At 44.7% G+C, this 11,749-nt stretch overlaps 1 protein-coding gene across 2 annotated transcripts in view; it reads right to left on the bottom strand.

Annotated features, from left to right (window-relative positions):
* Positions 1 to 3,035: 3,035 nt before the first annotated feature.
* LOC129181582 (filamin-C-like) overlaps positions 3,036 to 11,749 on the bottom strand; it is a 35,037-nt gene continuing 26,323 nt past the window's right edge. For both annotated transcript variants that reach the window (XM_054776955.1, XM_054776954.1), the window contains 11 exons: positions 11,551 to 11,703; positions 11,342 to 11,464; positions 10,540 to 10,788; positions 10,182 to 10,451; positions 9,985 to 10,122; positions 9,742 to 9,857; positions 7,778 to 7,910; positions 6,447 to 6,623; positions 6,155 to 6,373; positions 5,643 to 5,879; positions 3,036 to 3,613 (listed from right to left, as the gene is read on the bottom strand). In XM_054776955.1, the coding sequence (XP_054632930.1) occupies positions 3,426 to 3,613; positions 5,643 to 5,879; positions 6,155 to 6,373; positions 6,447 to 6,623; positions 7,778 to 7,910; positions 9,742 to 9,857; positions 9,985 to 10,122; positions 10,182 to 10,451; positions 10,540 to 10,788; positions 11,342 to 11,464; positions 11,551 to 11,703 (2,003 nt within the window). In that variant the 3' untranslated portion in view covers positions 3,036 to 3,425. The remainder of the gene's footprint in view (positions 3,614 to 5,642; positions 5,880 to 6,154; positions 6,374 to 6,446; positions 6,624 to 7,777; positions 7,911 to 9,741; positions 9,858 to 9,984; positions 10,123 to 10,181; positions 10,452 to 10,539; positions 10,789 to 11,341; positions 11,465 to 11,550; positions 11,704 to 11,749) is intronic.

The raw sequence follows: 11,749 nt of genomic DNA, 5'->3' as shown, positions 1-11,749 counted from the left end.
CAAGAGAGTTGAGCTGAGCTGAGCTACACAAAATGAAAAAAAAAATCATTCACAACTCCACTCTGTTATGAATATTTAATCATTGTTCTATATGAATAAAACACAACATGACCCTGATTCCGCCACAGGACAGCATACTTTTCCCCGTGTCCCATGTGTACGAGGAGGGATGAGGGCTCAGTGTGCTCGTCCATTAAAAGATGCCAGACTGCACCGTTGGCCTGTAAATGTAAGTGCATTGATCTACATAAACACAGAAAATCTAGTGTATTTGTTTGATTATAGGCTGTATCAAGTATGCATGAAGCAATTACATAGCAGGCCCAAGGGCACCAAATGAATGAATTCCTGCAACAGCTCTCTCTCTCCGCTCTTTCAACACGTCCATTCATTAATCCAGCCAGGCAGCCATTTGTTTTAGCTGTTTGTTTGCCCACGCACTCAGGCATGGAAGTTTTGCCTTCTTCGAGAGAGGTCGGCGTCTTGTAAAACTCTCTTTAGGGATTTCCATTTGAGCTGAAGCGAGCGACTGCATTGGCGTATAAAGGTCAGTGGCAGATGCTACTGCTGCTGCTGGGATGGAGTAGGGAAGGCGCTGAGGAGTGAGACGATGAAAATAAAGCAGCGGCTGTGCAGATTGATCGGAATTTAGAGAGGGTGAAAAAATGAGAGACGATAGCGACAGTGAGGACAGCGGGTGTCGGAATGACAATTTTGCCCCACAGACTTCAAAAGCTCACAGTTTTTACACTTGACCCTGTGTGTGTGTGTGTGTGTGTGTGTGTGTGTGTGTGTGTGTGTGTGTAGTGTGAGAGCGAATGACAGAGATGTTAGAGGGCAAGGCAGCCAACCCCCACCCCGACATCGATCCCCTGTAGTGCAGCATTAATAACGCCATCACCCGTTGCACCAACATGTGTGATTGCTTTGAAGGTTAAATTGCACGCTGCATTAGCATGCTTTCATTGCCTGTGGAGCGGTAATGACTTCATATGCACAGTTTTTCTTTTACACATTCTTCCATCTGGATTCTTTTAATCCCATTCTCTCTCTAATCCACCTTTCTCCCACTATTCCTCCTCCTTCCGCCCCTGTATACCTGAACATTTTTACTTCTCCAAATGGCTAATCTAGTGGTAAATGAATAGGTTTGCACTGGTTAAAGATCCTGTATATGAGAGAAGTGCACTAATGTTTTTAGAGACCTACGACAAAAAAAAGCCCATGAAGGATCCTATATTTGACAAAAGTGCTTTGCTGTGTTTTAGAATCTTCTGCAAAAACGCTTGTCAAAGACCGTGTATGTGTTCAGGAGCAGTCCGCTGTTTTTAAAACCTTACTGGCAAAAACACTAGTCAAAGAGCCTCTATATGACAGGAGCACTCTGCTGTTTTTAAGAACCTAAATCCAGAAACGCTAATCAAAGATCCTACTGTATATGACATCGTTTGTGGTGTTTGTAGGAATCTGCTGCAACAATGCTCCCACGTTTTGAACTGAAATCACAGGTTAGTCTGATGTCATTCCTGGTCCGGGTTTGGCCCGCAGGCTGTCAGTTGAACAGCCCCATTCTAGAAGAACACAATCTCTGTTGTAGTTCATCCACACCAACATGTGACTGCTTAGAATGTTAAATTGCACGCTGCATGAGCATGCTCTCATTGCACGTGGAGCAGTAATGTATTGTTTCTAACCCATTTTTCCACCAGGATTCTTTGAAGCCCATTCACTTTCTAATTCACCTTTCTCCCTCCATTCCTCTCACACTGTCTTCCCTCTGGTTGCCCCCATTTTCGCCTCCCCCCCACACGCCCAATCCTCCTTGCGTCACGCCAGAAGCTGCATCCTTCCACGCCGTTTTTTAATTCACTTGGCAACATCTCGGGATAAACATGCTGTGGTGGACAGACGCCCGACAGACTGCAGGAGCAGGACGGTTGAGGACAGACTGACGTGGGCGGGTTGTGCTCTGGACCAAACGTCAGCAGTGGGCCTGCGCCAGCCCATTTAGCCAGATGGTCCTAAGAGTGGAACTCTCACCACTGCTCATCTTGCCTCGTAATGGCCCCCAGCATCACATCACAGTGGAACTGGGGAAAATTAGCACCTAATTATAGGCTCCTCTCCATGAAGAATGGGGGTGGGTGCTCAATGCTGTGCGTCAGCATGGCTTAAGCTGGACTCACAGGTCTGAAGACCAGGCAAAGGATGCTCAAAGAGCAGACAGGTTACAGAGGAGACACAAGTGAGCATGCTGTAGATATATGCAAGGGACCACACACTCACACACAACACTAAAGGCTGCATCGTCCTTCCTTGTGGTGCAGCCCCTTGAGGATGCAACAATGGGGGAACAAGCGCCATTTCCATTACACACCCAACAGGATTAATTATACACACAATAGAAGGTGACTCCTCCTGTTTTCTCTTATCTGCAGGTTCCCCTGTGTGAAAGGTGGTGTAGTTCATCTTCATTGGGGAACAATGGACGCTTGCCTCTGGTATGTAGATATGGAAGACAGCTTGACTATGCTGCCATCTTGTGATTGCATTTAGACAAGTACAAGATGTAAATGAGATACTGCAGTAGTCACGCTCCGTTCCCGTCACGTTCCTCTGAGAACCTCTCCTCATGAACACTGAGTCCGAGTCTATTTGAAAAGTGCTCTGGGCGTCTGCTATTAAAAGAAAACTGCATTGGGAGAAAACCACGCAAAGGTTGTAAATCACTGTGCCGCTTCATTCACCATCCATTTTCTATAGCACAGAGTCACAGGTGAGCTGGAGCCTATCCCAGCTGACTGCTGGGTGAAGTGGGGTACCCCCTGGACTGATAACCAGTCAATCACAGGCCACTTTTAGACAAACAACCACTCACACTCACATTTACACCTATCAACAATGTAGTGTATCCAGTTGTCCTAACGCGCATGTTTTGGGGATTTGGGAGGAAGCCAGAGTACTTTGAGAGAAGATGCTGTCAGCCTGTAATAAAATATGTTCAATGATTTGCATCTGGAAAGTTATCATTTAAATCTTTATTAGGTCTGCAAAAATAGGTTAATATAACAAAAAAAGGCAATCGTTCCTTCTTAAATCATACAAAAAAGACTTTGTGCCACACACACACTTCAATACTGTCGATTACATTAGCTATTGCCTATAAACATTCACAGATGACACCTACACGACAGGAGGCGAAAAAGGAAGGGCCAAACAAACATCACTCATAAACCACGCTGTTGCCTTCACATCCCTATGCTATGCATATGCTGTGCTTACAGAATTTGGCACACGGAAACTTTAGTGCAGTAATTTGTAATCAGTCAAAAGTAGAGGAGCAGTGCCATTAACATGGCAGTGGTAAGGAGGGAGTGGTTGACGCCTGCCATAGGGTGAAGGGGCGGAACACTGCTTTGGTGCTTTCAGGGTACAGCCACTTTGTAGGGGCTACCAGGGACGTTGTCGTCGCCCCATTTGACAATGAGGGTGTAGCTGCCCTTGTCCTTGACGGTGTAGGTGACGTTGTAGAGCTTGTTGCCCATGTGCTTGACGTATACCTCCTCGCATGGAGCTTGAGGGCCGTGCACGCCCACCATCAGCATGTTGCTACCTATGCAAAACAGGCAAGATGGGGGGAGTTAAACTGTTGCTTCATCAAGGTAGATCAGGCTTAGTGTATGTTTACATGACATTTTGTGATCAGCTATTGTTGTTTGGCTGTGACATACATTTACATGGAAATGGTAATGCTACCTCTTTGGAGACCCCCAGATACTGCATTTGCAAATCCCTGTTTTGAAAGGTGCTATCACTCCGTGGCTCCAAATGACAGAACACACCACTGGCTGGCATATGTTACCAACAGTGGTTTCAGAGAACAGAATGCACAAAAAATATCTTTATTCTTCACAATTATGAGTTAAACTAAAGGAGAGTTGTTGTTTGGCACGCAAAGGGGAGTGGCCTTAATGGAAAACATCATCCACAATCCTTATGTGAGACATGAACACACATCTTTCTCTTTTCTGTGTGTTCTAAACATATACAAACAGCTAAAAAGAGGCAGCTAAGAATATAATGTATTGGAGCGCAACTCTTCCACCTAAAAAGCCTTCTGAAAAAACCTCCAAAAACCACAGACAACGCTCCATTTACATAATGTGACCTGCGTATTCACCAAGCTACAGCCACATCGTTATTATTATTGTCATTAACATTGTTACGGCAAAGAACTACGTTACTGGCGTATTGACACCTCTCCGCTCTCCGCGACTAGCTTCATCACACACTCGCCTGCATACATACAGTACAACACTACATACTGGAGATGCCACCACTGCTGCTGTCTTTTTGTTTTTGAGTTTGAAAAAGTTAACACTTTGTTTCTATGTTGCTATGTGAAATCAATGGAAGTTCTGGTAATGCTTAAAATGACCAAAATACAGTGAAATACTGCATTACATGTTATTATGAATGTACCTGTTACTACATGGTTACGGCGTGTAAGCATGTATATAAAACCATAAAAAAAAGGTTTTCAAGGTGTTTGTGATATCCACTAATATTTTTTGTTTTAACTATATGATATACCTAAAAACTTGTCTGAACATATAATCAATAAGAATACAAAACAAACCTATTCCAACTGCCAACTTTGAACACCAAGAGACAAGCATTCATACTAATACCACTGTGCGTCAAAAACATTCTCGGCTTCAAATAAAAAAGTGTGTTTCCTCCAGGACGTGTGTTCCAATTTCCTCCAAAAACATTGGTACCAAAAAAAAAAAAATTGGGACCTAAAACAAAAAGCCTTAAAACAAGGATGTCCCAAGTCTGCAGCTCCTTTACTCTTGGCTCCACTGCACAATCCGCAAAAACATGGAACACAACAAAGGCATATTAGGGCCGTGATGAAAAGACATCATAAAATGTTAAAAGAAAAACGCCCTTGATCTGTGTTGCTTTGTCTTTGAATAGATTTTCCTGCTTTGTATTTTTTAAACAGGTTAAGAATATCAAAGTAGCCCCCGCATCCTTCAGTTTTTCTGAATGTGACCTTTGGTGGAAAAATATGGACACCCCTGCCTTGAATCAATCAGATCAACCACTATTGGGAAAATTGATCTTCTATCTGTGGATTGCTGTAATAGACTGCTGATGTTCAAACATTCCCAAAGAGGCAATTTCTAGTTTGTTAAATTATGAATTATGTGTGTCCTCACCCCGCAGCAGAAAGGTTTTTCAATACCACCAAGACCTTCTATGAGAAATTGGATAATGTTTACCTGTGCTAATTGGAAACAGCTTGCAAGGAGAATCATTTTCAAACATAGGCGCAAATTGTGACGCCGACTTCTCTTAAGAACAAATCCACTAGATTAATGAGGCCCAATGAGCTCATCTTTGCTCATCCGCTTCCTCGCTTTGTTTGCGTTCAAGGACCTGAATGTGCAGTTCACTAACAACGCCAGCCATAAACTTGCTTCCATCTGTAGCAGACAGCTGTTTTCATAAAACACACACACACACACACAGACACACACTGGAGCAAATGAGCCAAACGTAAGTGCCTTCTGAAATTTTGACTTCTTGATGTGTGAGTACAAGATCGGTGCCTGTGTAGGTGATGACCTCACCTGCTTTGCTGCAGTCGACTGTGAAATTGTTTTTCTGTCCCACCGCAGCCTTGCTCAGACCCATTCCGCGACAAACCACCTTGCTGGCGTCTGATGTCAGCTTGGACGTGGTGGTGGATGTAGAAGAGGAGGACGAAGTGGAGCTGTAGGCGCCGCCCACCTTGGAGGATTTGGTAACGGTTTCAACCAGGACAGATGATGTCTCGTGGAGGCTGTGCCCGCCTGAGAGTCGGGCACCTGCAAGCCAGAGATAGCAGGGTCAGCTAATGTCATTATGGGTCAGCGCAGATGTTGCGCAACCATGAGAGAGTCAAAGGTGCAGCTGATCCTGAAAGGTGTTTCCCTAATTCCTTTTGCCAGGTACTACTGAAACTTAAAACTAACTCTAATTTCTAACCCCATAACCTTAACCTTAATTATATGGTGTATGAATAAAGTATAGTACAAATTGCTGCTCAACAAAGAGAATTGTTGGAAACACTTGTCATCCTCAGACGAGCTGCTAAACGGACCTGTGACTTTAGCTTTGAAAGGGCTGCCCACGATGTGCTGAGGCCCGCCATATTTGATGGTGATGAGATAGTTGCCGGGCGCCATGGGGATGTAGGTGATTTTGTAGCCTTCGGGACACTCGCAGCAGTCCATCTTCACCTTGGATGGCCCGTCGATGTTGACCGATAAGGTGCCAGGGCCAGCGTTGCAGGTGTTGACCACAAACTCGGAGGGTACGCCTGGATAAACAACGCAGAGATGATTAAAAGCCTGCTCACAACTTGGTCACATTCAGTGGCTGGTTATACCCACCTGTTGTTCCGCCCAGCAGGCCGGGGCCGTGTGCAGTTACCATGCCTGGATCTCCAATCAGCCCCGGGTCTCCAACCCGCACATTGAAGGGACTACCAGGAATGTGGCATCCATTGAACTTGACATCTATTGAGTGAACGCCGTTCTCCCGTGGAATGAAGCGGATTGCGGTTTTATCTGGAAGAACAAATGGACACAATGTCAGCTGAACATGGCTCTCTGAAGAGGATTCACACTAGAGATGGATATAATTGGTGTGTCTTTAAGCTGTTGAGGTAAAATGGAGTGCAGTTCTTAGCTACAACCAGCAGAGGCGCTGTTAATTCTTAAGAAGAAGAACATGACGTCAGCGATGGGAAGGTGAGCTACGTCCACGCTATGGCACAACTCCCCCGGCACCAATCCTACTTGCCAAACCCTGAGTTGTCTCTTATATGTCCCGATTTTTTGGGTTGACACATTTTTGGATTTCAAAGTGTGAATTAGCAAGCTAGACTTTTTTTCCTCCGATGGCCCAGCTTCATGGCAAAAATATATGGCATCGGATATCCTCAGGTCTGGATCAGGTATTGATCTTATGTGGATAAAAATCAGATATGAATCGGATATATGCCAGTGTGAATGTGTACACCTTGTCTTTGTAATTTTTCACGTGACTATAAATTCTGGTGCCTTTGATGCGCTGTGCCTGAAATGCTTAGGAAGACATGTTAGCATACATGTGATACGGATATCCTAAAAGTTGTATAATGATTAGACAAATGTTCAATGACTTATGGCCACTTAATTGCAAAGTCTCGCCCGTGCCCCTGTAAAGATGTTTTGCTTGATGGCGGACATGTTTTTTGACCAATCTAGCTAAAATTTTGCAGACATGTGCATGTCAATCCCCTAAAAGAGTGTATCAAATTTCATTTCAACACCCGGAGGTCACAGAGTGTGTTTTGTAGAGTGTATTGAGCTGTGTGAGAAACTTCAAGGAAATCTGACTTTATGGGGTCACACCTTGGGGCTTAATAACAGCGCCATCATGTAGAGTATTTGTCAGAAAATAACAGCACAGGCAACACTGTAGAGGTGCATATTTTGACCTATTTTCACCCCTTTGTGTGCAGCGGTTCAGGAGGAGAAGAGTTGCACCACGCACCAAGTAAAGCTTCAGCCAGACCATCAAATGGGGAAAAAAAATGTCCTACCGTGTCTCTTGTTGTCACTTTCATTTTTGGTGATCAGTAAATGCAGCAAGAATATACATGTAAATCTGATATAGGCACTAAATTGGCATTGGAAAGTTGAAAAAGCTGGAATTGTGCTTTAACTGTTGTGCTTACCACCATCCAGCTCAGTGACATAACATTCCTCGGAGCAGCCGGAGGGGGTGTGCACTTTGGCGTCCACCACGCCACGAGCCCCGTTGCGCTGCACCATGAATGATGCTTCTTGGTTTACCTTCAAATCCTTCTCCTAAAAAAAGACAGGTAAAAATGTGATCATATTATATGTGCGTATGAGTGTGCATGTTTTGTGTGGCCCTCAGGGACGCAGAGTGTGTGATTCATCACGACCGGACGAGAATAGATCAAGCAGTTGGGCGTGAGAGGCAGAAAAGGTCAGAGTTTATAGTGAGGCGTTTAGTGTTTGTGCCCTGCAGGCGGACGAGCGTCCGTAGCAGACATGAGAGGTTGCCTGACATTTGAAATGTTGGTCTGATATTGCGCTTCACCCAGCCTGTAGTGGCTGAAGTGGTGTTTTCTTTCTAGTTGGAAAAAAAGTGTATTTTAATATTGCTGGCAGTGTGAAAGCAAATAAAATGACCATCTGTGAAGTGAGTAGAGCAATATGGTGTGTCACAGGGACCTTTTAAGATCACTCACACTAGTTTTTTCTACATATTTGCTATCTTTACATGGACATTGGTATTCCTCCTCCAAGCTACAACCCTGCAAACTACACCTGCAAACTGCAACTACAATAATAAACATATTACATTTTTGAAGAAGCTGTTGTAGGGGTGTAACGGTACATCTATTTGGAACTGGATCTTTCAATACGGAACATTCGGTACGGTAGAGCTACGTAACGACTTCCTACACGGTACACATTACAAAAGGGACAGGAAGTGAATAGGAATATTGGAACTGCCTTCCAATATTGTTACGCCTCTACTCAGTAAACTAATTCAGTGCAACCCATGGCTAGCAATAGTGCCAAGGGGAAGCCAGAGCTTGAAAACCCTCTTCCATTGTTAAAGTCTCCTGTTTGGGAACAACTAACATACAAAATGTTCATAAACTGAACTGTGACCTCGAAACCGAGGTACGTAACAACCATGGTTATGCTGTGCTTAGACCCTCTGCAGGTAGACCCAGTGTTGGCCAAATTCATTTGAAAAATTATCTACAGTGACTAGTTACTTTCCCCAAAAAAGTAATTCTTTACAAATGGAATTACTCCTTCATAAATGTAATTAGTTATCATGGAAAGTAATTGCGTTACTTTAAAAAAATAATCAAATCTTCAAATATGTCAAATAATTTAGATTTAGCTTTGTAGTGCCATTGAGAGATGTTGCTCACAATGGACACAAACAAACATTTGGCTCAGGGACATAATGTACACTTCACATGTATGTTCTTGCATTTTACATCAAGGACGTTGAAGTACATTACATCCTGAAAAAAACAGTTTTAACTCCACAGACTACTCCGCGTCTCACCATTGTGTGGCTTAGAGATGTGATGTGATCGAGTCTTTTAAACGGCTCTTGTAAGTGAATGATGAGAACCAATTTGCAGATAAGAGTTTAAGATATCGGTTCTTAATGGTCACTCAAAACTCGTTCACAAACGTCACATCTCTATGAGCGAGATGACCTGTTAGTGGAAAACAGTAACACCATTACTCCCAACACTGGGTGTAACGCTGGGTTTGACAGGTATTACAGGTAGGCAATAACAGTGGATTACAAACGATGAAATGCTTTATTGCGCCACAATCCGAATAAGGCTGCGTTGTTGTTGTCCTTGTATCCACTGACTAGCAGAAAGTCCACACATAACACAGCCAGTGCTGCTCCACATGAGCAAGGCACAGTTAATCCTGACCTTCATTATTGGCCAGCTTCATCGTATTGCACTGGTAGACTCTGGTTCATTACCACTTCAAGGGCAAAAGCAGCAGCGACAGCCCTGCATGCAGTGTTTTACACGCCTTTGTCAAACCCTGACACTTTTTCTATATTATTATTTTCAGCAACAAATTAAAATTCTCCATGTGGGTGTGTGGAAGTTCTCACCTGCAGGCTTGTGAACGTGAGCCTGCGGGCTTCGTCTGACAGCGTCGCGATGGGAACAATGAAGGGGCTGTCAGGGATGTGCTCGTTGTTGAACTTAATTGACACCTCATAGTCACCTGAGGGGAACAGATGGCTTATTCACTTTCACTACCAAGTAAAACTGGGGCAGATTAGAGACAAATAGGAGACGGCCACACTTGGATAAAAAATCCAAATAAGGACCATTTAACATGCAAGTTCTACCTGGTTCTTTCACAATGTATGAGACACCACAGGAACCATCCTTCCTGTCCTCAAAGGAGATTTCTGCCTTGCTGGGCCCCTCAACGGCAATGGAAAGCCCTCCAGCACCGGCCTCTCTGGTCCAGATGCTAAATTCAGCTGGAAAGACAAAAAGATTACAACTCTTCCCATCGATCTGGCTCCACACTGTGACTTACAAGGTGCTCCAGCCACGCCTCTCTCCAGGCCAGGACCACCGGCGCGGACCTTGTGTGGCCCTCCCTCCCCCATAGGCCCCACAGTAAACTGGAAGGGGCTTCCAGGGACATGCTGTCCCCTGTACTTGACATTGACAGTGTGCGCTCCCATTTCCTGGGGGATGAAGCGCACGCTGTAGGTGCTGTTTCCTCCATCCACAATATCGGCATCCACTGTCTTCCCACTGGGGCTGGTCACCTGGGCTGTCATGGCCTGTGAGCCCCCCTCAGCTGGAAAGGTTGAACAGGGTTAGAAAACTATTAGTTCAAAGATATATTCTCAAGCATAAGGATGTAAGAGAAAGGTGGGGTGTCTCACCTTCAGGTCTGGCAGTGATGCCGGCGAAGCTGCTAAGGCTCTCTCGGCCCAGGAAGTCTCCAAACACATCTCTGAAGGGGCTTCCCCCTCCACCCACCTGGGTGCTCTCCTCCACCCGAACCTCCCGCTTGGTCTCACCTCCGCGGGTTTTGCTGATCTCTGTGCGCTCGGTGCGGGTGTACGTGTGGCTGCTGCGGGTGAACGTCCTTGTCAGCCTCTCCTGGGCTGACACCATCTGGAACCAGTTTCCTAAAACAAGGAGAAGGTTGAAAGATGACTCGTTTGCAGTGTAGATCGGTTCAGCTCAGTACTGTACATATTTTTTGTGCATTTGCACTCTGTTACATTGCTAGGGTACGAATATAACTGATTTGTACTCCACTATTTGCCGGTGTACTGCAGTGAAATGGTCCCAGGGTCAGTCCAGTCATCACTTCAATCAGCAGGAATGGAGTGAGGACAAATGCATGTTTCCAACAACTACTTCAGTTTGGTTCATTACGGTACACAGTTCAATGCGGGTTCCATCAACAAAAGTTGTGGTACCAAAAAATAAACAGTTTCATACCTGACCCTACCCCTTACCCCCCCTACCCTATGAGTATCAATCAGAATGGCACAGGAAGAATCCAGAATCCTTTTTATTAAACCCACTACCACGCTATCATCATACTACACACCCCACAATGAAAACACAAGCCAGATGTAGTCATAGGCCCAATCCATACTTTGGTGAACTGAACTTTACTCTACCTTTGGGTGGAAACATTTGGTGCAACTTCTCATTGGCTTATGTGCTGACCTGGAATCTTGAGGTTGAGTCCGCAAGTGCTTCCCACTGAAGCGATAGAAGACGCTTGCCTCTTCCTGGTTATACTCTCCTTGATCCTTCCTTCGCCGGTTACCTTAACTGTGAACGGACTTCCTGGAAGGACATTATTTAACAGTGTTTAAAAGGGCTTATTAGTCTTTTCCAGTAAAACATTTGCCAAGCACCCGATTCTATTTTACCTGGGATGTGCTTTTCAGCAAACTTGATGTTAACGGTGTAATTTCCAGGCTCTGTCGGACAGTAGGTCACTCTGCACGTCCCGTCCTCCATATCTTCACAGTTGATATCCACTTTGCTCGGACCCTCAATTGACAATGCGAGTCCACCATAACCTAAAAAGACGAGACTCATAAAGCATTTTTTCAGACTTGTGTTGCT

Source organism: Dunckerocampus dactyliophorus, chromosome 5 (assembly GCF_027744805.1).
Source record: "Dunckerocampus dactyliophorus isolate RoL2022-P2 chromosome 5, RoL_Ddac_1.1, whole genome shotgun sequence".
Classification (NCBI taxonomy): Eukaryota; Metazoa; Chordata; class Actinopteri; order Syngnathiformes; family Syngnathidae; genus Dunckerocampus; species Dunckerocampus dactyliophorus.
Note: the sequence above shows the minus strand (reverse complement) of the source record. Positions and strands in the feature narration are given on the sequence as shown.